We start from the raw sequence: 26535 nt of genomic DNA, 5'->3' as shown, positions 1-26535 counted from the left end.
GACTGTAATTCAGAAACTATAAATGTAATGCTGTACGTAATTGTGTATTTTTTTGACTGCCTTGATAGATTCTTGGGAAAATGATTGAAATAAAAGATACTCCAAGGCAGGGGTGTCAAACTGCAGGGCCACATGCCGAAACCGCACCCACTCCATTGCTGGCAATCGAAAAAAAGTTGTGATACATTCGACACATCACGTGACATTGCAAGTTTGACACCCCTGCTCCAAGGCAACGCATTTACCCAGTATCCATAGCTGGGGTACAGAAGGAAGAGGCTGCCATTACCTTCAATTCTTGTTGCAGGCTTCATACACGGTCAGCAACTGTGCAGAGTTATGAGTTTTGCTTGATCCAGTGCAACCCACTTACCCTGTTGTGAACTTCAGTCCTGGTTCACAGTAATCATATGCATTATGTGAAGCCAGTTTCCTTTTGAGGAAAAGAGGGAAGCAAAGAACAGTGGGAACACAGCTGTTCTTGTTTCTCTTTGTCATCTGACCACATTGAACACCCCCCTGGCATAGTGAGTGCTATGCTTTCTTCCTTTTTCTTTCAGCATAAAGCAGAATTAGTTGCTAAAAGCTACTGACCTCATGTTCTTTGTGTATGCTTTGTAAAGGCACCTGATTGGCTCTTATGTGTTTGTGCTGAACTTTTAATCACATATCTAATCAGCAGCCATTGTATTTTGCTATACTACAATTATCTGGTTATATTTGTATCCACTGTACCTTTTGTGTAATTCATATATAGCAGTGATGGCGAACCTTTTAGAGACCGAGTGCCCAAACTGCAACCCAAAACCCACTTATGCATCGTCGGGTGCAGGGTGAGTGTGGCCCATTGGGTGGGCATGGCCCATTGGGGGGTGTGGCCCATTGGGTGGGTGTGGCTGTGGTGGTAACAGCAGACTGGGTGAGACTAAAAAGTTCAATCAATCAATTTCAACTTTGCAAGTTTTTTTTTTTCGGCGAGAAGTTGAAATTGACTGATTGATTGAACCTTTTTTTTTTTGTACATGGCAGCAGAGGCCTAAAGCAAAAAGGTTTTATAAAACCCAGCTGAAGGCCTAGGACTGGGGCGACGGCGCACGTGCCCACAGAGAGGGCTCTGCGTGCCGCCTCTGGCATCCGTGCCATAGGTTCGCCACCACTGATACATAGATAAGTTGTGTTGTGTTTTTGGCCAGGTTAGGTCTGGTTGGCAAAACTTTAGATGGCAACAGAGAGTTAGGGTGTTTTATGTCTCTTTGCTTCCATTTACTGTCCATACTGTCCATACTAGAACTTTTGCAGTTCTAGTGTTAAACCGCTACTTTGGTTTCCCAATGTTGAAGTGCTACTTCCAACATTCAACAGGGGAGTTATACTGTAATGTTAAACAAAGCGGGGAGGGGGAACCCTCGTATTTGAAATGCTGAAACATTTTTAAAGCATTACATATTTTAAAACATTTTGTCTGAAGACGCAGGGCAGGTCCCCGCTCAAACGGCTTCGCGTTACGGGGTTGCTACAAATCGATTCCTTCCAGCAGCGGCCTCTTCCGCAGGCGTCCCGCTGTATAAAGACGGCACGCTCAGATATGGCCTCGCATTGTAATTGCTGGAGTATTTGTAAAAGCCAATATTTATTTTGAATCGCGTCTTCCACGTGCAAAAAGGCGGACACTAACATGACCTATCGCGGAGGTCTTCTTCTTCTTCCCGATGATTTCCGATACGCCCTCGTCATTTCCGACAAAGGGGGTGGTGTCAAACAGGAGCCGCGAAACCACCTCGCCAAGCTTTTGTTGCCTTTGTTGCTTAAATCTTGCCTTGGAGCCGCCGGTCCTGCGCACACGCTCTCCCGCGGGTGCAGGGGAACGCTCTCCACCCCGCTCCCGGGCTTTTTGTCCTTTGGCCTCTGGTGACGTGGAGCTGCGGGCTTTGCTGTTTTGCGCAGCTCAGCACAGTCGGCCGGGGCGGCGTTTGCGGGCGAGGCCTGGGCCGTTCAAGGAAAAGCCGAAGCGATGAAAGGTAGCGAGAGGCGGGAGCCGGGATCGAGGGAGGGTTGCTGTAACGTGAAAGCATCACGCTTGAGACGCTGACTTTGCAGCTGAATTTATATATTTTAAAATTTATATATTTATGTTTTCTTTAATATGATATACACATGTTAACTCAATATATTTTGACCATTGATTAGCAACAAGGCATGTATGCATTTTGGTCACAAGATATGGAAATGGTTTATAGCCTTCTATTTTTAAAGCATGATTTTTATGCTATATTTAATGCACGTTGAATATCTCCTGTTAAAATCACGCTACAATCATTTCTCTCCCCTTCCCCAGGTAAATTCCATAATTTTACATATGCTTTGAAAAAGTATCTTGTATTGTTTTGAATTTTCCACCGTTCTTCACTGTTGGGTAGCTATAAACTGTAGCAGTGAAGGCCTTGTTTTGTTTATTGCAACAAATGGGGAGAGAAGCTTATCAAAGCTTGGTTCTCTCCAAAGTTTATCATCTCAAATCAACATCTTTATATATTTCCTGCACCAGCCACCACTTCCCTCCTCCTTCCCCATTGGCTGAGGTACCATGAGGTTACACTCTTTCCAACCACCTTCTACATATTTCCTGTTACATACTAAATCATACATCCCATGTGCATTTAAATTAAGAGATAATATATGCAAAGTGTGTCTAATAATATTCAATAGGATTTTGAGCATGTTCTATTTGTTTTTGAGTTCTGGGATATTTTATGGCTTCTTAGAACAATAGATTCTTTCCTGGTATTCAGTTTTAGTTTTGCTTTTTCTGTTTTTCAATTCAGTTTTGTCTTTAAGCTAGCTATTTCCTCTTACAATTAATTCCTCTTACAATATTACATTTTGAAGACCATTCACTTAATCCTATCAGTAGTATTCTGTGAAGGAGAAATCATTTATTTTGTCTGCAATATGCATATTGTATATCGTACACTCTTTAAGTCTATGCTATATTTATGTAGTACGCATTCATAGGTGTTTATGCTAATCCATACTGGGGAATGAGGTGGGATTAAGATGTCAGTTATCACCAAAAATGTAAATGAAAACTTTTTTTTGTTCATAGTTGACGCAAAAAGGCTCTGGAAGCACATGGAAAAAAATAAAATAGACAATATATTTGAGTGTATGCACAAGGCATTGTTGTCTTTGCAGCAGAAGATCAAAGATGGAACTGCAACAAGTGAAGGTTAGACATCTTTGTAAACTATCACACCTGAATTGAGAAATTAATGAAACAAAACTCATAGTCAGTTTTGCAGGTATAGTTAGTGATATTAAGTAACGTGTGCTATGCAGACAAGTTAAACTTGCAATATTTTGTCTATGATACAGCCATGCAGTGTTTACAGCTGAATTTAGTAAGCAAACCTATTTTTTCTGCTGTTGATCACATTGATTTCCTATGAGATAATTGGTAAGAGGTTGCATGCCAGTGATGGGGGTGGACTGAAGCCATGGAGCCATTCTTTCTACTGTCTGTCTTGCCTCTTTCTCTTCCTTTTCTCCCTGTCCAGTGAGCTTCTGGCAAAAAGATTAGAGTACACTGCATAAGATGCATCATTTACACAAGGCTTTTGCAACCCATGAATGTCACTATAGGTTTTTACTTTTAACTTACTAGAATTAACCCACCATGATCTCCTTTGCAAGTATATTGTGAATATATTTAAATAAAGGATAAAGACAGTAGTTTTCCCCATTGTGCAGAAGGTTTTCTTTAAAAAAAATACAGCTTTTGTATAGCTTCTCTGATTTTCAGCTCTTTGAGGAGAGATATCAGCTTAAGGGTGGAACCAGTTAGATGAAAGTTTAGCATGCCTCCCTTTATTCATGATATTTAATCAGATTCTAGTTAATCTTTATTTGTATTTATTTATTTGTGTACCTTAATGTCTGGGTTGACTCCTAGCAAGTCACTGCAGTTTTCTTGGCAAAGTTTTTTGGAAGTGGCTTGCTATTCCACCTTCATAGGGTGGAGAGATAGTGACTGGCCCAAACTTACCCAGCTGGCTTCATGCCTAAGGCATAATCTCCTGATTATGTTTTTGGCCTTATGCCAAAGTCTTTAAAAGGAATGCTTTAATTTAGATTCTGCAATGAGCAAATTGTTGGCCTTGGTGGCTCCTTGCAGTTCTGATTCTGTGAAAATAATACATAAATAGGTGAAAAAAATGTCTCTGCACCTATGGAACCTGTTTGTTCCAAAACATGTACCTGTGTTTGATATTAAGTGGTTGGGAATCATACTTAAGTCTCAAAATGTATGGAGAACTTCAGCTAAGAGATATCAATCAAAAAGACCACTTTCTTGTTTATTAACATCTACTACATCATTTTAAAATGCTATATTTCAGTGCAGTTTTCTGTTTTTGTCATTTTAAACAGAATGCAATCAAGCTTTGGCACTTGTGAATCAGTTGGGTATGACTGACCTCTTACCTCTGGCTCATGGTATGAAAAATCCTATTGCTCCACTATAATAGATGATGATATTTATTCCTTTCTATAGGCATTAGCCTCTTACCTAGCCAGAAGAAAAGGCCTTACATATTGGCTTATGGCTGAGTTTTCTATAAGGGAATTAAGGAAATCAAGCCTGATTCCTATTGTCTACTCTCCATATTGGATTTTCCGTTCCAGCAGATTCAATACTTGTGGTTTTAATTTTTCACAGAACGTAAACCTGGTATAGTCCTATCTTAAGAGGGACCCAAATTCAAATTTCATTGTGACAGATAAAAAGCTTTTCAGTAAACATTTTGGGAAAGCTGAAGCTGGTCAAATTAGTATTCACCAATTTCCATTAGCAAGGCATATAATTTAATTTCTCGGAATTGGGTCAGAATGATATGTTGTCTAGTTCATTGTTACCAAGCCCTTCCAGATTTTGGATAGAAGAATTTACCTAGCATACTTTTTTTTAGTGGAGATGGCTTTTACATGTGAAGCAGTTGCTTTTCCAATGATACGTGTCTGGATTTACTAATTGACAGACCTCTGTTAGCAGAATATTATGGAGTCAAATTCTTGCTGGTTTACCTCTTTTAACACTTATTGTTGTTTTATTAAAAGCTGTCTTTATCCATTGTTCATCACTTAAACAGGACAAAGAGTGCTCCTACTGGTGCATCAAATATAAGAGGAATGTCTTGCATCTATTTTGTCTTAAGCTTGATGTCTAAAAGTACTGAAAGAAATTCAGCGCAAAATCTGCCCTTCAGATAGGTAAAACCACCAGACTCCATTTTGTGCAAATGTTTTTATGGAGTTGGAGACATCAAGGTTTGCTCTTTGATCCCCAAGTTTTCATTCTGCATGCACCCTCCAGCTTTTTGTAATCATGATAGTGACAGATTAATTTATGTGCACTGGAAGTGGGCTATATATTTCATGAACTCTGCGATGAAGAAGAAAAAGTGAATTCCTCCTGTATTTTGTGGCATGGAAGTATGAGGGTAGTTCATGCATAGTTCATTTTAAACATTCATGCTGTCAGTAATACATTGAACACAATGTGTGTGTGGGGGGGTGTCTGACACCTACAAAATATGGATGGGCAGAAATCATATTGCAATAATAAATTAACATTTAAAATACTTTTTGCCTGATTAATGATTCTATATTTTCATTAACATTAATTTTAATGTTACATTTTTCTCAAATGCTTAATTGTGATAAATCTTAATTGTAATTTTAAATGTATACTTAAAGTTTTTATGTTCTTTTTCCTATTGTTGAAGAAGATAAGCATATATGCAATCCAGATTTACCTCTGTCTGCTCCAGAGAAAATTACAGAAGATGCTGGAGATGACTTTTCTTTGTAAGTAAAACTCTGTTAACCCATAAATTGTTTTTTTGCTGCTTTTAAATCAGAAGTTAAAACTTCATTTGGAAAATAAGGTGCACTAAACAGATTAGAGTTCTTTAGTCAAAATGACTGTTCTGAATATGAATTTCATCCTTTCCCATTATTTCTCTGTCTTTTTGTCTATTTACATAGGTCAGTGATGGCGAACCTTTTAGAGACCCAGTGCCCAAACTGCAACCCAAACCCACTTATTTATCACCGGGTACCGGGTGGGTGTGGCCGCGGTGGTCATGGCAGACTGGGTGGGTGGGGCCAGGATGGCGGGGGCCAGTCCCTTGCCATCTCCGGGGCATGACACGCGTGCCCACAGAGAGGGCTCTGAGTGCTGCCTCTGGCACGCGTGCCATAGGTTAGCTACCACTGACATAGGTTCTTTGTATCTTATTTTATCTTCTCTCTTTAGATTGTTTTCAGTTTTTGCCCTCCTCACCTACACTTCTCCAATTCATCTTCCCGACTGCTGACTGCTTTCCTAAACTTTTTTCTCCCTGCTCTGCCTTTTTCTAGAAATTGAAATGCCCTTGAATGGCAAATACATAATGATTTGACTGGTCTACTTCTGCATAAACTAAACATTGCTGAACATTTTATAATCACTGGAGGAGGAATTTGCCTTGAGTCTTTATAAGCAAGTCTGTGTTGCCCAGTCAGCATAGTTCTCTGGGGCCTTGTCTGTGGAGATTCTCAGTCATCCTGGTCACAGTTGTCTCAAAGTTGCCTTTTTAAAAAGCACCTTAGAGATCTCTGTGGCTATGTGTGTCACTGATGGTGCACAGGAGACTAGGTGAGACACATCTTCCTTCCTCAACCCAGGAAAAGAGGCCAAAAGGAAGAAGAATGGGGAGGTGGGCAGAGTTCCTGGTCTCCTGTTGAGCATCTGGACACAGCATTTCCTGCAGTCCAGAATTGGAGTAGTTAAGCTCAGGCTTAACTTCCAAAATAAGATTATATTTTCACAATAGTAATCTCTCTCATTATTTGAATAAGTTTTATTCAGTTGCTTTTAGGCAAAATCTGTTCCTACATCAGCAAACACCCTATGTAAGCATAATTTTCAGATTTGTGGATAAACAGGCTATTCCCACAGAGGCAGGTAATTGTTCAGCCCAGGTTAGCTTTTGCTCATTAATTTGCCAATACTATCAATAACAATACTGCAATTTTTATGTCCGAAAAACTTACTATAAGTGATAATGTAACAAGAGAATCCTTATAAACATATTTGTATCCTTCTTAGAAAATGTAGTTCATTGATAGAATTCAGGTGGATTTTTTTTAAGTATTTTGTGTTTTAGAGAGAACTTAGTGGAACTTAACAATATGAAAAGCGGGGGCATTACTACATAGATAAACAAAATTGTAGAAGTTCAATTTATAAATATTATTGGATCAAGATCATTGTGCTGCTTGCTTAATGCAAATAACCGTGAAAGCTGCCTGAATAATAAATATCCAGCACCTCTGTCCGGATTTTAGCCTACCTAAGCCGCATCCAGCATAGAATATCTAAGGGGTTCAATTAATACAATAGCTACCTGCCACTCTTTTTTTATGTTGATTCCCAACAGAATCCCTTTACATTGAGATTATATACCAGCCTAGGCAGTATTCACACACATTCCCATTTGCTATGAAGGTAGGATGTAAAAAAAGCATGCATCAGACATGGAGAGATTGAATTATCAGGTTCACTGAACAATATTATGTGTGAACAAATCCTAATATCTCACTGATTGCTTGACACTTTTTTTTAAATTTTTACATGTACGAATATAAACGGCAGACTGGAAATTAATGAGGGAATGGATTTAAGAATTGGAGAATCCGCCGAGACATCTTCCATGTTCTACCAGGATCATGTCTGTTCTAAGAAATGTCTTTCCAAACGGCCATGGGATTCCTACAAAGGGGAAAACCCTTTGAAGTTGCCAATGCTGTGTCACTTTCAGAGATGGCATGCCAAAGCAGACTCTGGCTCAAAATCACACGATGTGATATACAAATCTCCTTGTGGAAAAAGCCTGAGAAATTTCAAAGACGTGCAGAATTACTTATTTCAAACAGAATGCAGCTTTTTATTTTTAGATCACTTTTCTTTCAATACCTATGTGCAGTTATTCAGAAGCAGTCTGAGTCCCCAGGCATTTGTCATTGATCCAGATATCAGCCAAGGGGCAGAGACTGTACCAGTATCATTCTGTAATGATATCAACCATGATTGGCTGCCTTGCTTTAAATACCGGAAGACCTCTTGGCCCCATGGATACTTCTTGAACAACTTCTCCAGCAGTTTTCTTGACTCCTGCAGCTGTACCGATGGTTGCATTGACAGGTGAATAATTGTCCATTTTTAAACAGCTTTTTGAATAAATTGTTTAAGTATGTGTGTAGTGATGAAACAGTGGGGTGATGCCTGTCAGAATGAGATATGCCAAAAGTATGCTTCTTTAAATAATGGCTTGTTAAAAGTATCCGTGGCTTCTACAAGATTTGAGATCAAACATAGACACTTGATTATTTTTGAATATTTATATTGCAGAATCTTGAAAGGCCCTATTTAAAGGGGAAAGGTCAACTTGCATTGTAAAGGAATTATTTGTTGAAAGCCTTAATTTTTAAACTTAAGGAAATATCTTCCCTGGAATATGTAAACTTTTCTGTGTTATTGCTCTTCACTTGCATGTGAAATGGTAGAGCATTAAGATGATTCTGTGAAATTACATAAATGTGGAAATATGGCCATCATTGGAGAAGTCCATCAAAATTCCAAATGAAATACACCCAGGAAAGCACTTAAGTAATATATTTGCTTTCTCTGAAAATGTTATCACACCAGAAACCGGGGAATAAATGGGCCATGTTGCTTTATTTCATATCCTTATTTCCACTAGATCTACTGTGTGCTTTCTAGGACAAAATGTACGTGCCTGCTTCTAACTAAAAAGGCCGCCTTGAAAGCTTCTATGTCTCCAAGAAATGGACCATCTCACGGTTATACTTATAAAAGGCTGGAGGACCCTATTTCCAGCGGGTAAGGAATACTATAGTTAAGTTTGTGCTGCTTGTTATGTTGTATCTAATTTACTCACATGTTTCACTCATATAAATTCTGTTGCATTGCTCTTTTATATTATTATGGCTGGCCGCACAATCAGCCAGATATTTAGGGTTAGGGTTAGGGTTTGGCATTCTTATCCACCCATGAGGCCTTCCCAAGGACCCAGGATAGGCATCTGTTGCTGTTTAATGATGTTAAAGGCATAAAGGTATAAGCTGTTCCAAATAAATTGGAACTGCAATTTACAATTGACTGATAGTGATTTTGCTAGTGCTGATGATGTTCAAGTGATGCTCCAGTTGGCTGTATATACAGACAGTATTGAATAGCAAATTTCAGATGGTGTTTTTCCATACAGCTTCAGATATTATTACTATTAACTACCGGTACTACTACTACTATTCTGGTGTCTTTGAGTCAGGGTTGATTCCAGGCAACTGCAGTTTTCTTGGAAAGGTTTTTCAGAAGTGGTTTATGGTTTGCCTGTTTCCTGCTAGGGCTGAGAGAGTGGGACTGGCCAACGTCACCTGGCTAGCTTCATATCTAAGGCGGGACTAGAATTCATGGTCTCCTGGTTTCTAGCTTGGTGCTTAATCATTATACCAGACTGGCTCTCCCTTTTAAATAACAGTTTATAATATAATTATTAGAAAATTTGTTTCTCATTTCACCAAAGAACTAAGGGGGGTGGGGAGGAAATGCAAATTATGTTGAAGAATCTAGTTTGAGCTGGATATTGTGGTACTCTCAAATGGTTAATGTGTTTGCAACCCAGGCTTAGACCTGAAAGTTATAGGCAGTTTTTAGAGCATTGTAATTGTCTTGAATTGACCTATTTACCTATTTGCGTTATATGTAAACCTGTCTTTCATTACTTACATGAGGAGCATTTTAAAATAAAAGGTTGTAAAGATCAGTGTTTGTTTTGAGTGTGGCTGATATCCTTGACTTATGAGTGTTCATTTAATGATGGTTTGAAGTTTTGATTAGTCTTGGAAAAAGTGCCTTATGACCTCAAAGTTACACCTGTTGCACCATCCCCATAGTCATGTGATTGTAATCAGGTGCTTGGCACCTAGCTTGCATTTACAAGTAGTAAATGTAGTCATGTGATCGCAATTTTCAACTTTTCCAACCAGCTTCCAACAAGCAAAGTAAATTGGGGAAGTGAGATTTACCAAATGTCCGCAATGATTCCCTTAATATCTGTGGTAAAAATAGTTGTAAAATCAGATCTAGTCATGTGATGACTTGCTTATGACTGCATTGATTTACAGAATCATAGGACTTGAAGGGACCCTGGAGGTCTTCTAATACAACCCCTCCCAAAAGCAGGAGTCTTCATTGCATCCTGAACAAATGGTTGTCCAGTCTTTTCTTGAGAACCTCCAGTGATGGACACCCTACAACAGAAATTCCCAATTGTGGTTATAAGTCAAGAACTACCTGTACTGTATTGTGTCTCTGTATTGAACCTAAGTAGAATAGAATAGAGCTGGAGGGGACCTTGGAAGTCTTCTAGTCCAGCCCACTGCTCAAGCAGGAGAAACTATACCATGTCAGACAAGTGACTGTCTAGCCTCTTTTTAAAAATCTCCAGTGATGGAGTACCCGCGATTTCTGGGGGTAAACTATTCCACTGGTTAATTGTCCTCAATGTCAGGAAGTTTCTCCTTAATTCCAGGTTGCTTCTCTCTTTGATCAGTTTCCAACCATTGTTTCTTGTCCTTCCCTCTGGTGCTTTGGTGAATAATGTGATCCCCTCTTCTTTGTGGCAGCCCCTCAAATACTGGAATACTGCTATCATTTCTCCCCTATTTCTTCTTTACTTTAGACTAATCAAATCCAAGTCCTGCAGCTGTTCTTCGTATGTTTTAGTCTCCAGGCCTTAGTTGCTCTTCTCTGAATTTTTTCCAAACTCTCAACATCTTTTTTGGGATATGGTGACCAAAACTGGCTGCAGTATCCCAGGTGTGGTCTTACTAGGGTTTTATAAAGCATACTTCGTGTGATCTTGATTCTATGTCTTTGTTTATACAACCCAGGATTGTATTAGTTTTTTTGGCGGCTGCTACACACTGCTAGTGCATAGTCAAGTGATTGTCCAATAGGAGTATCAATAAATACTTTCTCCGCTAAGGAATTCCAATAGTTGTTCAATCTAAAGACACAATAAATAAATGCGTTCATCTAGGAATGCCAGTTGTTAATATATAAAGTGTACATTTTAAAAACATTATCCATCATTGTATATTTTAAGAATTCTCATGTGTTGCTAGACCATTTGTTGATTTCCATTTGCCCAGTCAATTGGGCCAAATCTTGTACTGTTCATACATTTGTTATTTTCTTTAGAAACCTGCTGTTTTGCAACAGTGTAGTAACTGAATTGTCTTGCCTTGTGTTCATATGCTCATTGCCTATTTTTTTTCATCTTTCTCTGTCTAAGCAAGCAGCATCCATATTGTAAGACCCAAAGGATTTAATTTGTGTTTGTGTGTGTGTCTGTCTGTCTGTGATCACACGCACTTTTATGCTTTTCCTCATAATCTTCCTTTATCTTTGTGTATCAGAATTTATGAATGCAGCTTGCTCTGCAGCTGTGACAAGAACAGGTGCCAGAACAGATTGGTACAGCACGGCCTTCAAGTTCGCTTACAAGTTTTCAGCACTGGAAAGAAAGGCTGGGGAGTTCGCTGCCTTGATGACATTGACAAGGGAACATTTGTTTGTACATATGCAGGTAGAGCAAAAGTATTTTAAGCACAGATGGAAACTGATTTTATTTTATACGTGTCTACCCTCATGCACATATTATCCACACACACATACATAAACACAATAGAAGATTGAGTCATCGCTGAACATTTCAGTACTGAGTAAACATTATATTCCAATGTTGAATTAATAATTGCATAAATATTGGTTGATGTTAATTTGTTTCTGTAGGAACAATTTCACTATTTCTTCTGTTTTCAGGCTATGTAGTTAATTAGATATCTCAAATAGATGCTTTACTTATAAAAAAAGTGTTTAAGGAAATCAGTATTCTAGTTGTGATTTTATTTTACTTAAAAAGAATCTTTTCTAGCATCTTGTCCTGACTGACTAGGCAATATTCTCTCTGTGAAGCTGTCTGCAGAACTAATATTGCATTTTATTTATTTTATTATTTTTATACCGCCTTTATTACTTTATAAGTAACTCAAGGCTGTGAATATACATTGTATTCCTTCCTTCTCCTTTTTTCCCCACAACAACAACTCTGAGAGGTGAGTTGGGCTGAGAGAGAAAGTAACTAACAAAGTCACTCACCCGGTTTTCACACCAAAGGCAGGACTAGAACTCACAGTCTCCAGGTTTCTAGCCTGGTGCCTTAACCATCAACTGGCTTGACCCAGCCTCTTAAACAGCTTTATTTCAGGGTCATTGTTATGTCCTCTTTCATAGCTATCAGTGATATTATAATTGCTTTAATTGTATATTATATTAAAATTTTTAAATATATGTGAGCCCCTTCTCCCCACCCCCAAAGAAATGTGCATGACATAGTGAATACCACACTGAAAAATTTGGAGCTGTTTAATCAGCAAATTGCATTTTAGAGCTTTGAGATTTATGAAATGCTCCAGTTGGTTTGGAACAATCTTTGTAAGTGGTACAATATTTCAGTATATTCTCATCTGCTAAAAGGGAGGGCTCTTCTGACATCATCCTGTAGGGCTATTTTAGTCCCTGACAGTTTTCCCTTTCCCACATCTGACATAATAGCATCCAGGAAACTCAGAAGTGCTTCTGAAGTTGTGCATAGTTTTTTTTGAAATTTTAGTTTGCAGTCATATTTGCACATAGTTTATCTTGAATGTAGAACTGTATCTCCAGAGCAGAAACCACTTCTTTATTTTTGGATGATCTGGTTTCACTTCCAGATCATCCAAAATTCACTTAAGCAAGTGGCTAAGCACTCAACCACTTAAGACTGCTATGTGAGGAAGAAAAATATTCAAGTATGTCCTCACTGTAAACTGTCCTTGTTCAGCCTGTTTTGTTTTTGTGGGAGGAGGTTTCATTTTTCTTGTGGCCACAGTATGCTAATGGGTTTCTTGTTTCTCATTATCCCACATAGACTTTATTTCTGTCAGTTTTTACTGTTGGCAATTACAGTTCAATGGAGTGATAAAAAATAATGTTGTAATCTGAAATTAATATTAAATGTTGTATTCCTGTCCTGTATTTAGATTTAGACTCTGTAACATATAAAATATATACAACCAGTAGGGCAAGGGGAAGTCCGCTTTAGGCATATCTGACATATCTTTTTTGCCCTCCTTAAATACTTCTCTGTTTTTACTGCTATACTTGGTGTACAAATTTCATAAATAGGGTGTTTTATTCCAGGGAGATTGATGTCCAGAGATGAACATTACCAGGGTAAAAATAATGGTGAAGTTGAAGAAGAAGTTACCAAGAATACCAACCAGAGTTTATTTTCAAGAAAGAGAAAACTGGGTACAGTCTGTTCTGATTCAGAAAATGAACTTATTCAGGACACTGGAAGACAACAATCTTTACATCTGAATGCTGAAGGTCAACCAAATCAGTAAGTTAACAACAATTACATCTTTAAATAGTTATCATTGCTTCACTGTTTGAATCTGGATAGAGCCACTTTTATGGTCCATCTAGTACTGACTCATTAATAGCATAAACATGTAATGTGTACCTCTAACAATACAAGCATTTAAAAATCCATGTTAGATCAGAATACATACACAATTGCTCTGAGTAAGCATGGCTCCTCTCCCCTTAACATTAAGTAATGAGGGAGGAGTTTGTTAGAGAGTCTGATTTTTGGTGGTAGTAAAGAAAGAGAAAGAAATTAAGCCCACCTATCAGACCCAGAGAAGATACAATCCAACTGAGAATTATGTGTTCAGAATAATAAATAAGAATAGTGTTAGAAAGTTGAAATTATTTTACATGTGCTTGAGGCAAATGACCGATTTCTTTCAAGACAAATTTTTAGGCTTAATCTCCACTGTGGCTGAGCCTACCCAAATTATTCCTTTGTTCATCTTGCCTCTCCTGATGCTTAACCCTCACCTCTACATTTAACAATCCTCTATATTTTCTTCATTGTTGTGTATTCCTAAGAGCATTAAACATATCTTTTAAATATCCATATGTTGGAATGGTGGGGGAGGGGCCTCTAGGTGACTAAAGGGGAAAGCATTTTTCCCTTTATTTTATAACCATAGTTGAGGCTAAAAAGAAAGTGGTAGCAGCAAATATTTGCTGAAAACAATAAATGTTGGATCATTCTAAAGTACAGCAGACCTAGTTGTGAAAAAGAGTCTTACAACACTCAAAGAAAGAAACAACATGCAACAAACAAACCCCTTCGGCCCAATCCTACCCAGCCAGGAGCAACTGAGCAATCGATTTCTCCCCTTAGAAGGAAACATGCAGACCCACAACCTCCCCCTCAAAGAAGAAATGCAGACACCTAGCAAAGAAACAACTTCAAATAATCCTAAAAAAGTCACCTCAAATATCCCTAAAGAAGCCACATCAACAAACACACCTGAAACAAACAGAAAAGCACCTCAGATTGCACCCCCCCCAAAAAAGAAAGGAGAGTGTTGGTAATAGGAGATTCTATCCTCAAATGAACAGAATCATCCATCCAAACATACAATCCAGGGAGGTATGCTGTCTCCCTGGAGCAAAAATCAAAGATGTGGCTGAGAACCTAACCAAAATAATTAGGCCCACAGATTACTACCCCCTCCTCCTTGTCCACATTGGAATGAACGACACTACAAACAATCTGAGTGCCATAGTGAAAGACTACAAACAACGAGGCAACAAAGATAAGCTAGGCGCACAAGTAGTGTTCTCATCAGTGCTCCTAACAAAAGGCCAACAACCACTGAGGGAAAAAGAATTTTAGAAATAAACCACTGGCTAAAGGGTTGGTGTCACCAAGAAAACTTTGGTTTCCTGGATCACGGACTGCATTTTCAACATGAAGGACGGCAAGGGATGGGCTACACCTCACGGAAACAGGCAAAAATGTACTTGGAAAAAGATTGGCCCAACTCATCAGGAGGGCTTTAAACTAAAACTGAGGGGGGTGGGTGACCAATCTCTAGAATCTCTAGAATCCAAAACCAATCACAAATCCCAAGAAAACAAACCAAACAACGAGGTAGGCAGAGATGAGAAAAAAGAAAAACTCAAACAACAATCAGGAGATACAGGAAACATACCCACGGACAGGCATAAAAGCCTTAAATGCTTATACACAAATGCTCAAAGCTTGGGGAACAAATAGGGCAAACTAGAAGCAATAGTACACGAGGGAGGATATGACATAGTTGGCATAACAGAAACCTGATGGGACAAAACCCATGAATGGAATGGACAGATGGATGGATACAAATTGTTCAAAAGAAACAGGTCTACAAAAAGAGGAGGGAGAGTTGCACTATATGTAAGAGAACACTACATATCTGCAGAAATGCACATGACCCAAGACAATCTCTCCAGAATGTATATAGGTCAGTATAAAAGAGAAAGGAAGTGACATTACCATAGGTGTATATTACAGGCCATCCAACCAACCATAAGAAATAGATGAACTCTTTGCCAACCAGCTAACAAATGTATGTGGGAAGCATACCACAGTAGTAATGGGAGATTTCAACTATTCAGATATCAACTAGGAGACAAACTCTGCAGTGAGCGGGAGATCAAACATTCCTAACCAACCTAGCCGACAACTTTATCACCCAAAAGGTGGAGGAGGGAACTAGATGCAAAGCTATACTGGGCTTAATCCTTACAAATAGAGAAGAAGCGATAGAGGGAATCGAAATTGCCGGAACCTTGGGCGAAAGTGACCATGTCATACTGGAATTTAATATAATGCAAACACTAGCAATAGAAAACACTCCAACCAATGTCCTAAACTTCAAAAGAGCCGACTTTGACAAGCTCAGAGAGGATCTAGGAAATATCCCATGGATGAAAATCCTAAAGGGGAAAACAACCCAAGAAGCATGGGAAACTCTGAAAAACACAATCACAAAAACCCAGATCAGCACAATACTATTGAGAAAGAAAAACAAATCCAGGAAGAAACCAACATGGCTGCACAAAGATCTCACTAACAAACTAAAAGACAAAACGGACAAATACAAAAAATGGAAAGAGGGGCACATAACCAAGGCCGGTTATCAGCAGACAGCCAGAACATGCAAAGAAGAAGTCAGGAAAGCAAAGGCTCAAAATGAACAAAGACTTACAACAGAAATCAAGGACAATAAAAAAAGTTTCTTCCAACACATTAACAACAAGAAAAAAGTCAAGGAAAGAGAGAAGATGGCAAGGAAATTACAGGCAACAGGGAGAAAGCTGAGCTGCTTAACTCATACTTTGCATCAGTCTTCACACAAAAAGAAACTGTAGCCCAACACCCAAAAAACCACTAGAAGACATACTAGAAACAAAAATCAAAATAAGCAAGAAAATTGTAAGAGAACACCTATCCAATCTTGACGAATACAAATCACCAGGACCTGACAGATTACATCCCAGAGTTCTGAAAGAGCTGGCAGGAGTTATCTCAGAACCATTGCACCATATCTTCCACAAATCCTGGAGCACCGGGGAAGTACCCGAGGATTGGAAAAGGGCTGATGTGGTCCCCATCTTCAAGAAGGGGGGAAAAACGGACCCAGGAAACTACGACCAATCAGTTTAACATCAATACCTGGGAAGATCCTAGAAAAGATAATCAAAAAACCAGATCTGCGAACAACTAGAAGCAAACAAAGTCATAACTAGCAGCCAGGGTTTGTTAAAAACAGATCATGCCAGACCAATCTGATCTCATTCTTCAATAAAGTAACTAAACTAGTAGACCAGCGAAATGCAGTGGATGTAGTATACCTAGATTTCAGTAAGGCATTTGATAAAGTAGACCACAACCTACTCCTTGGTAAAGTAGAAAAAGATGGAATAGAAAACATCATCACTAGATGGATCTGTAGCTGGCTGACAAACAGTACTCAACGAGTAGTTCTCAATGGCACTACATCCACATGGAGAGAAGTAAGCAGTGAGGTACCACAAGGTTCCGTCTTAGGCCCAGTACTCTTCAATATCTTCATCAATGACTTAGATGAGGGAATTGAAGGGGAACTCATCAAATTTGTAGATGACACCAAACTGTCAGGAGTAGCCAACACCCCAGAAAACAAACTCAGGATCCAAAAGGATCTTGACAAACTCGAACAATGGGCCCTGTCCAACAAAATGAGTTTCAATGTGGAGAAAAGCAAAGTCTTATACTTAGGTAGGAAAAACCAAAGGAACAAATACAGATTGGGAGAGACCTGGCTTGGAGGCAGCAACCGTGAGAGGGACCTTGGAGTCCTGGTGGACGATCACTTAACTATGAGCCAGCAGTGTGCAGCAGCAACCAAAAAAGCTAATACAATCCTGGGTTGTATAAACAGAGGCATAGAAAAGATCACACGAAGTACTAGTACCACTTTATAAAGCCCTATTAAGACCACACCTGGAATACTGCAGCCAATTTTGGTCACCATATCACAAAAAAGATGTTGAGAGATTGAAAAAAATTCAGAGAAGAGCAACTAAGATGATCAAAGGCCTGGAGACCAAAATGTTTGAAGAACGGCTGCGGAACTTGGGCTTGGCCAGTCTAAAGAAAAGAAGAAATAGGAGAGACATGACAGCAGTGTTCCAATATAGAGGGGCTGCCACAAGGAAGAGGGAGGTCACATTCACCAGAGCAAAGGACAAGAAACAATGGTTGGAAACTCATCAAAAAGAGAAGCAACCTGGAATTAAGGAGAAACTTCCTGACAGTGAGGACAATCAACCAGTGGAACAGCTTACCCCCAGAAATCGTGGGCGCTCTATCGCTGGAAGTTTTTAAAAAAAGATTGGACAATCACCAGTCTGAAATGGTATAGATCCTCCTGCTTGAGCAGGGGGCTGGATTAGAAGACCTCCAAGTTCCCTTCCAGCTCTATTCTATTCTATTTTATCATACAAAAATGCAAATCATAATAATATTACAGAATGTGGTGATGTCCTTTAGTACAGCAATTCTAAAAACTTCTTAGTATATGAATGATTCTTTAATGCCGTAAATCTCTTCTCAAATTATGTAGATGCTGGACTTTTAACATAGTTCAATTAATAATAATTAATAATATAGAAGCTCTTTTTTTCAGTAGAATGTGCTAAATCTCCCAAATGAATGAAACTCTCAAGTGGATATGTAAGTCTGTTTACACAACAAAAAGTTTAGGTAAATTTGTAGTCTTTGTAGGCATTTACAACACAAAATTTCCACAAGATGACAAGGAATTTGCTGTAAACACTGGACAATTACTAGGACAATTATTACAGTTAATAATTAAAAAATAGTTTAAAGAATTCTACTTTAACGTATGCTCTATAAAACCATGTTTCTGTTAGCAGAATTCAGAACTACACTTCATACAAGAATTGGAATGTAGAAACTATTGCAAGACCTAAAACATCACTTCTTCAAAGACACCAGCAAGAACTAGTAAATATTCTGCATTTATTTTTAGACTGCCTTGTTGGGTTTTTACTTTTTTTTAATCTATGCTTCAACCGTTTCAAATTTCTTCTGTTTCTACATTTGATAGCCAGGTGACAGGGGAAGATCTTAATTTGCTCAGAGAGTAATAATACAGTATTGTAGTATTCTTCAACCTCAACAACTTTAAGATATATGGATTTCAGCATGCCGGCTGGGGAATTTGGGGAGCTGAAATCTATGTATCTTAAAGTTAGTGAGGTTAACGAACTATCCTACGCTGTCCCATACTTATATATATATGCAGGTCTTGGCGTATTCGGGTCTTTTCCCGTGTAAGATTGAGAGTATCTTACATGGGAAAAGACCCGAATACGCCAAGACCTGCATACCTGTACCCGTGAAAATCTACGAAAACATACATACATACATATATACATACATACATACATACATACATACATACATACATACATACATATATACATGCAGACAGCCCAGGTTCGAATCTCAGAAGGGTATGTCTGGTTGAAAAGAACTAAAAAGTTTGAAATGGCTATTCCAGTTCTCCCTTAATTCTTTGTTAGCAATCCAAATTTTGATATATATATATATATCTTTTGACGAGATTGCAGATAATCCTCAATTTATGATCACAATTGGGACCAGAATTTCTGTTGCTAATCAAATGAGTCATGACTGAATTTATGACCTTTTCTGCCACAGTTGTTAAGCAAATCACTGTGGTTTTTAAGTGAATCTCAGGGTTGTTAAGTGAATCCAGCTTCCCCCATTGATTTTATTTGTTGAAAGCCAGGCAGGAAGCTCACAAATGGCAATCATGTGACCCCAGGATGTTGCAACCTTCATAAACACACACATGGTTGCCAAGTGCCCAACCATGGGGATACTGCTGCAACGGTCATAAATGTAAGACCAGTTGTAAGTGACTTTTTTCTGTGCTGTTGTAACTTCGATAGGTCACTGAACAAATGGTTGTAAGTCGAGGGCTACCTGTACTGTTTAGATATGTGTCGATTATTCTGAGCTTGAAATAACTATCTTGAGATTAAATCAAACTGTTTTGACCTTAATGAATGTGCTCCAACATTTCATTGAACTGACAAATAAAATTGTAGTTGTCCAGTTCAAATTTGAAAAGGCTATTTTGCATTTGAGCAGTTCTGAGCTTGAAACATTTCATGAACTTTTGCAGCTAGGAGAAGTAAGAGAGTCTGAGAAAGGAGATTATTTTAGGATAGCACTGTTTCCTGAATCTACTTTTAAATTTGTTCTTCCAAGATGGATGCACGAGAGTACTCTGTTTCACAGACTGATCCTCCCTAAGTAGAGTATTTGGGTTTGAATGGAGAGTTAATTTTTATTTATCTTAGCTCACCCTTGGCCAATATATGTCCTGTGGAGCTATATGAAAACTAGAAAATGTGTTTGTTGTATCTGAGACCCAAGAAACTGGATAGTTTCTAGAAAAAAGATCAAAACCTTCAGAAACCAACAAAAGAAATCCAGGATTACAATTCCTAGTTTGTCTACTCTTACTGGATTTCTTTCTTCAAAGAGAATTACTGATGCCAGCTCTGATGAAGACGAGAGTTCTTTGTGTCATATGTCAGGAACAAGAAGAATAACTCCAGCAACCGAACAAAGAGATGAAGGTAAAGTTGCACCATTTTTTTTCATTTTTAACAAATTTGCAAATAAAATTGCATATCTCAAAGTCACTATTAAGGAGTTAAAAGCACTACAGTCAATGAAGTCAAAATTGCATAAACATAATGCTAAAATCTAAAAGCATGAAAAATTCTTACCAGTACAGAAAAGACTATAATATTCTATTAATATCACATCCAGACTTTGCCATGGGTTTCTTACCTCTGTAGGCAGATAGCCTCAAATATTACCTCCCTGATACTCTGATTTGAAGACTTTTGAGCAGTGATGATCTACTTGTTTGGGATAGTTCAGAATTTATGGCTACCTAGTACACAAGCTAACCTCTTGCTATGGGATCTTATACATATGTAGCAGGCATATGTGGGACACTCTGTGTGATTCTGGCATGAGAATTATATGATGCAGGTTTTTTCCTGAGCATAAGCCGTTATCAGAGATGTACAGTTTTGAATCCAGAGAAAGCAAAGGTACTTCAGATCCTCCATCGGCATCTTTCCTATATTTGTTGGCAGCTCCTTAAAAGAGTGGTGCCTCTTCCTGGATTTGTAAACTCAGGAAGCAGAGACAATGCAATGACATTAACCTGTCATTATCCCTGGAAAAAGTGTATCTCCTGTAAGCAGCTGCCAACAGATAAAGCACAGTATTCACAGCAGATCCAAAGCAGCTTTGTCCTTTGAACCAAATACTAAAAACATAGGTATGGCCATGATCGTGCTCTGAATCTGATAGAGCTTTGGATTCAAAAATAATCTATATAAATAAAAATGTAAATGTTCGTTTGTTCAAAATCTTAAATCTCTGAAGGTTCTTCACCGATTGCTTTGAAATTTTGACACAACGTTGCATTCGAATATGCGCATTTTATATACCTATATTATATAGAGTCACACCTGTGACAGGTAAAAACATGTTTTTTTGAAAAACAGCATCATCTGTTGGACGTAAAAGCAACACACACTTTTACCAGACTGAGCCACAGCAACGCGTGGCCGGGGACAGCTAGTATTTTAATAAATTGGTCTAGCAAACTTAAATCAGAGCATCTACACTAGATAATGGAAGGTGTGACTGTGAGATGCTCCTAAATTTATATGCTAATTTTGAAATGCTTCTTTACAGAATCAAGCCTGCAAGGAGAATTTGAGAAATTGGTAAACACTCTAAATTCTGAAGCTAATACTGACTGCCATAAAGAGAATCTCCTTTCCAATGCTGCGTTGAAAAGTAAACTGCCTATGCAAGATGGCAGAGAAGTGAAAAAACAACATAAGAACATTCTTGAGTCAGACAGCACAATAAAGGGAAAAACTCAGAGAAACAGACAAGAACTTGCTTGTATGACTGAGGCAGCAGAAATTGAGACATGTCCAAAGAATGAAGAAAATCCTTGTTTGCTGGATGCCACAAGGGAAGGCAATGTAGGCAGGTTTCTTAATGTAAGTTTTATTTCTTTACTTCTTTAGATTCAGTTTATATAGCCACCTATCTCAGCCAATAGCTTTGGGCAGCAAGCAATATTTAAAATCAAAGTTTAAAAATATAATTGTAATCATAAAAATTAAAATATACAGCAGCCAAGAAAAATGCAGCTATCACTAACACAACCGGGAGATGTATCCCTTCATAGGCTCAGGGCCCCAGGACTTCAGAGCTTTATGAAAGGGCCAGCAAGGATAGGGATATCCTGATCTCCAAGGGGCGAATGTTCAGTACTGTGGGTGCTGCAACAGAAAAGGCTCACCTCGGCCCTGACAGCCAACATTCCTTAGCCGACAGGACCCAGAATATCTCCATCCTGCTTGGCCAGACAGGTAGAAACAACTGGGGGAAAATGTTTCCTTAAGTAACCCAGTCCCATGACGTGAAGGGTTTTAAAGGTGACAACCAGCTCTTTGAATTACATCTGAAAGCACACTGGCAACCAATACAGTTCACAGCACACTTTACTGTAGATGCAGCACACAGCACACTTTACTGTACATGCAGCTAATATTATGCTAATTTTGAAAAATGTTTTGTTACAGTTTTGCTTGCTATGTGTTGAAATAGGAATAGCAATAGCACTTAGACTTATATACCGCTTTACAGTGCTTTACAGCCCTCTCTAAGCCAGGGCTTTTTAACCAGTGGTACGGGTACCACCTGTGGTACATTGGCACCTGGCAGGTGGTACGCGACCATCCTAGAAAAGTGTTAGCGGGGGAGGGGAATGAGCTGAACCAGTGGCAGTACCACACAAGCCTGAGCGAGAGATGGCTGGAGCTGCAGGGCTGTCAGGGCTCAGCGGAAGCGCCAGGATGAGCGCTTCTTCAGGACTGTCAGGGCTCAGTGGAAGCGCCAGGCTCCAGCTGGAGCTCAGCATTGATCCTGGCGTTTTCTGCTGAGCCTAGAAGAAGCGCCGATCAGCTGGAATGTTGCAGCATCTCCAGGGTCTTGTGATTTACATTCAGATGCTTGGCAACCGATTCACATTTATGACGGTCACAGTGTCCCAGGATCATGTGAAGTGACCAAAACCTGCTGCAACCACCCAGTAGACGGGGGGAATAAAAACCAAACACCCCCCCACCCCTTTGCCAATCCTCAACAATGAAAACCTCGGACAGGAGGAAGAGCGCCACCGGATGGGCAGGCAGGTGTCTTGCTCAGCTGTGGCTTGGGGGCACTTTTTTCAGTGCCATTGTAACTTCGAACAGTCACTAAGCAAAGTGTTGTAAATCGAGGACTACCTGTACTTTATTACTTTTTTCCTCTTTTTTTTGGTCATCAGGTTTTTGACACCTTGCTGGTGGTACTTGGATGTTGCCATATTCTAAAAATGATACAATGGGTGAAAAGGTTGAAAAGCCCTGCTCTAAGTGGTATACAGAGTCAGCATAGTTTTACTTTTATTGGTTTGGTTGAACTCAGTGGTAAAATGGTCACCCAAGAAGTGTGGACAGTGGGAGAGTGACTAATCTCTTACACCCAGTGAGCCAGCAGCAAAATTACAATGTATAATTGTATAATTTACCAATTATAAAGAAATAGGACATGGACATTTATCGACTAGAGACTACTGAAGATTATTCTACAGCTGATAAGAGAAAAAGATAAGCATAAAGAATTGAGAGTAAAATGTTAAGAAAAGTGTAACCATTTACTGTGAAAGGCAAGTCTGTCTGCTTTTGATATGGCAGGAAGCCAGGTCTCTAATTGGAATTCTAATATTTTGATTCCTGATCCTAAGGCTGAGGAGTTGATAAGGATGCTAATGATCAGAATCCTTAAGAGAGTTACCATACAGTTTCTTGAAACACAAAGGTTGAGAGGGTCTTGCAAGAGTGATAGAGCTAACAATGTTTAACCAACTAAACAAGAGATGTTAATAAATAGCATATAAAATATATAAAAAACAGCACTATGGTTTTATAACCTATTAATACTGAATACACAGATTTTGTCCCTTTATAAAACCGTTTTCCTCCTTTGTCCTTTTGCATTAATGATGTTAAATACTACAGAAAAGAATACTTTACCCAGGCATTGGTGCCTGACTCTATGTCAAAAAAAATGATCCAAATGTGCACAGAAAGTATATTAAAAGAAAACAGGTGCTCCTATTTTAACAGTTATTTATTTTGTTTATAGCACAGCTGCTCTCCTAATCTCTTCGTACAAAGTGTATTTGTAGAGACTCACAACAGAAATTTCCCCTGGGTGGCATTCTTCACAAAGAGGTTTGACATATTTTTCTTTGTTAACAAATCCTAAGCATAATTCTGTGAGCAAAAATAGATTTCTACTAAGAAAAAAAATGTATAAAACTGAATATTTGTTCTGTGGTTATCTTGTACTAAACAATACAGAAGGCAGAAAATGGAACGCTGTTACTGCTGAGCCATATTAAAAAGAAAAAACTAGCAAGAGTTTTATCCCATTTATATAAAGGCAAATAAGATGCAGCTCTAGGACTGTCTGATTTTTATAGCATAAGTGCTTGAGTTTGGAGTAATATATTTTTATGTCTGCACCATAAACAAATCTTGATATTTCAAGGAACTGATGAAAGAAGCTATTTTGGGATTTGAGTGTGCAGCTGTATATAGTATGTATTGATTAATAGACTGTTTATCCGTAACATTAAACACTTCAGTTTTTATCATGGGTAAATGCTCTTAGTTTTTTTAGACATTATTAAATATTAATCATATTAATTATAAAAGAGAGGAAAAGCATGATTTAAAGTGAGTTTGCAAACCATTATTAAAAACCAATAACATGTTTTAGTTGTTGCAGGAGAGATAATTTTCCTGGCTTTCCATTCTTACTAATGTTTTCCTGCAGGGACAGAGCATACTTTAGTGAATTAAACCATGATTTCATTTGTTTCTTTAATCTTCGTTAAAAACAGAAATCTTGATTAGTGCTACTTAAGCATTATGTGCTAGATCAGACATGTCAAACACAAGGCCCGGGGGCCGGATGCGGCCCGCAAAGTGGTTTCATGTGGCCCGCGAAGCCATCCTGGAAACAATGAGGGAACAGCCCCCGCTGCCTTGGTCCTGGCCCAGGCCGGCCAGGAGCCAATGTATAATTTTGTGGTGGCCATCTATGCTGAAACGCATTCAGTCTTAGCTCCACAAGGCCCTCTGGAAACAGCAAGGAAACAGCCCCTGCTGCGTCGGCCCCGCCCCATGTGCATGCTGGGGAGGTGTCACCCTTTGTGAGGAATGAAAAAATGGACCATGCCTTGGCGCTTGCCCCGGTCCCACCCCCTTCTGCCAGAGACCCTCAGATCTGTCCCACTTCTGCCCAGGCCCCCACAGGCACCCTTGACGCGAACGATGTAGAGCTGGCCACGCCCACCCAGTAGGCTGCACTCACCCTGGCCACACCCACCTGGCCCCCCGAGGGCAACCGCAATGCTGATGCGGCCCCCAATGAAATTGACACCCCTGTGCTAGATATTCAAATTTAGTAATTTAAAATTAAAATTTAGTAATCTGTTAATAAGACAGCCTGGGGGGTTATTGCTAACACTTTGGAGGATAGAGGGATCTTGGCAGATTTGAACATTGGGTCACAGCAAACAAAATGCAGTTCAAGGTAAGGAAGGTAAGATTCTGCACTTAGGTGGAATGGGTGTCCTAGTGAATCATCACTTGAATATGAGCGAGCGGTGATGCTGCAGCTGCCAAAAAGTACAATGCAGTCCTAAGCTGCATTAACAAGAGAGATAGTATCAGGATCGTGGGAAATGATAGTATCACTTTATACTGCACTAGTGAGATCATGTTTGGGAATACTATGTCCAGTTCTGATCACCAAGATAGCTGTAAGTTATGTGAAGAGCAGACATTGTTGCTTCCTTGTTGGCAGTCTTATTCTCAGAAAAGACCCATAAAAGTAAAAGTAAGCATAGGTCCTCATGGATTAATTGCTATTATTCTAATTGTGTGGCGTATTTGCTTTGCAGGTTTGTAAAAGCTGGAACTGAACTTACATGGGATTATGGTTATAAAGCTGGAAGTATGCCTGAGACAGAGACTACCTGCCAATGTGGGAGTCTGAAGTGTCGGAAAAAAATCTTGTAGAGTTTTTGTATGTATTAATCTAGATTAACCTGATGTATAAATAAATAATGTTTTTTTTTTTTAAAGGATTGATACGCATAACCTTTTTGAATCAAGGCACAGGTGCTTCCTATGTGCTTCTTGGAGACCATAGAATAGAAGGTGAACTCATCAAATTTGCAGATGACACTAAACTGGCAGGAGTAACCCAACACTCCTGAAGACAAACTCAGAATCCCAAAAGATCTTGACAAACTGGAACAATGGGCCCTATCCAACAAAATGAGTTTGAATGTGGAGAAGGGCAAAGTTTTACATTTAGGCAGGAAAAATCAAGGATAAAAGTACAGATTGGGCGAGACCTGGCTTAAAAATAGTAACTGTGAGAGGGACCTTGGAGTCCTAGTGCACGATCATTTGGCTATAAGCCAGCAGTGTGCAGCAGCAGCCAAAAAATGCTAAAACAATCCTGGCTTGTATAAATAGAGGCATAGAATCAAAATCACGCTTTATAAAACTCTAGTAAGACTACACCTGGAATACTGCAATCAATTTTGATCACCATACTACAAAAAAGATGTTGACACTTTGGAAAAAAAAAGTTCAGAGAAGAGCAACTAAGATGATCAACGGCCTGGAGACTAAAACATATGAAGAACAGCTGCAGCACTTGGGTTTGGCTCGTCTAAAGAAAAGAAGAAATAGGG

General features: G+C 39.0%; 1 protein-coding gene across 1 annotated transcript; it reads left to right on the top strand.

Moving 5' to 3' along the window:
- The first annotated feature begins 3129 nt into the window (after positions 1-3129).
- Positions 3130-25882, top strand: SETDB2 (SET domain bifurcated histone lysine methyltransferase 2). The gene is made up of 12 exons (XM_029283410.1): positions 3130-3226; positions 4426-4491; positions 5781-5862; positions 7694-8242; positions 8822-8941; positions 11542-11711; positions 13367-13568; positions 18491-18581; positions 20155-20251; positions 21393-21709; positions 23904-23992; positions 25732-25882. The coding sequence occupies exons 1-12, from the start codon at positions 3130-3132 to the stop codon at positions 25847-25849; spliced, it is 1998 nt and encodes a 665-aa protein (XP_029139243.1). The 3' UTR covers positions 25850-25882.
- The last annotated feature ends 653 nt before the right edge of the window (positions 25883-26535 follow it).

This window comes from Protobothrops mucrosquamatus, unplaced genomic scaffold, assembly GCF_001527695.2.
Source record: "Protobothrops mucrosquamatus isolate PMUCROS unplaced genomic scaffold, P.Mucros_1.0 scaffold78, whole genome shotgun sequence".
In the NCBI taxonomy this organism is placed as follows: Eukaryota; Metazoa; Chordata; class Lepidosauria; order Squamata; family Viperidae; genus Protobothrops; species Protobothrops mucrosquamatus.
The sequence above is the reverse complement of the archived record's forward strand: the minus strand, read 5'-3'. Positions and strand labels throughout refer to the sequence as shown.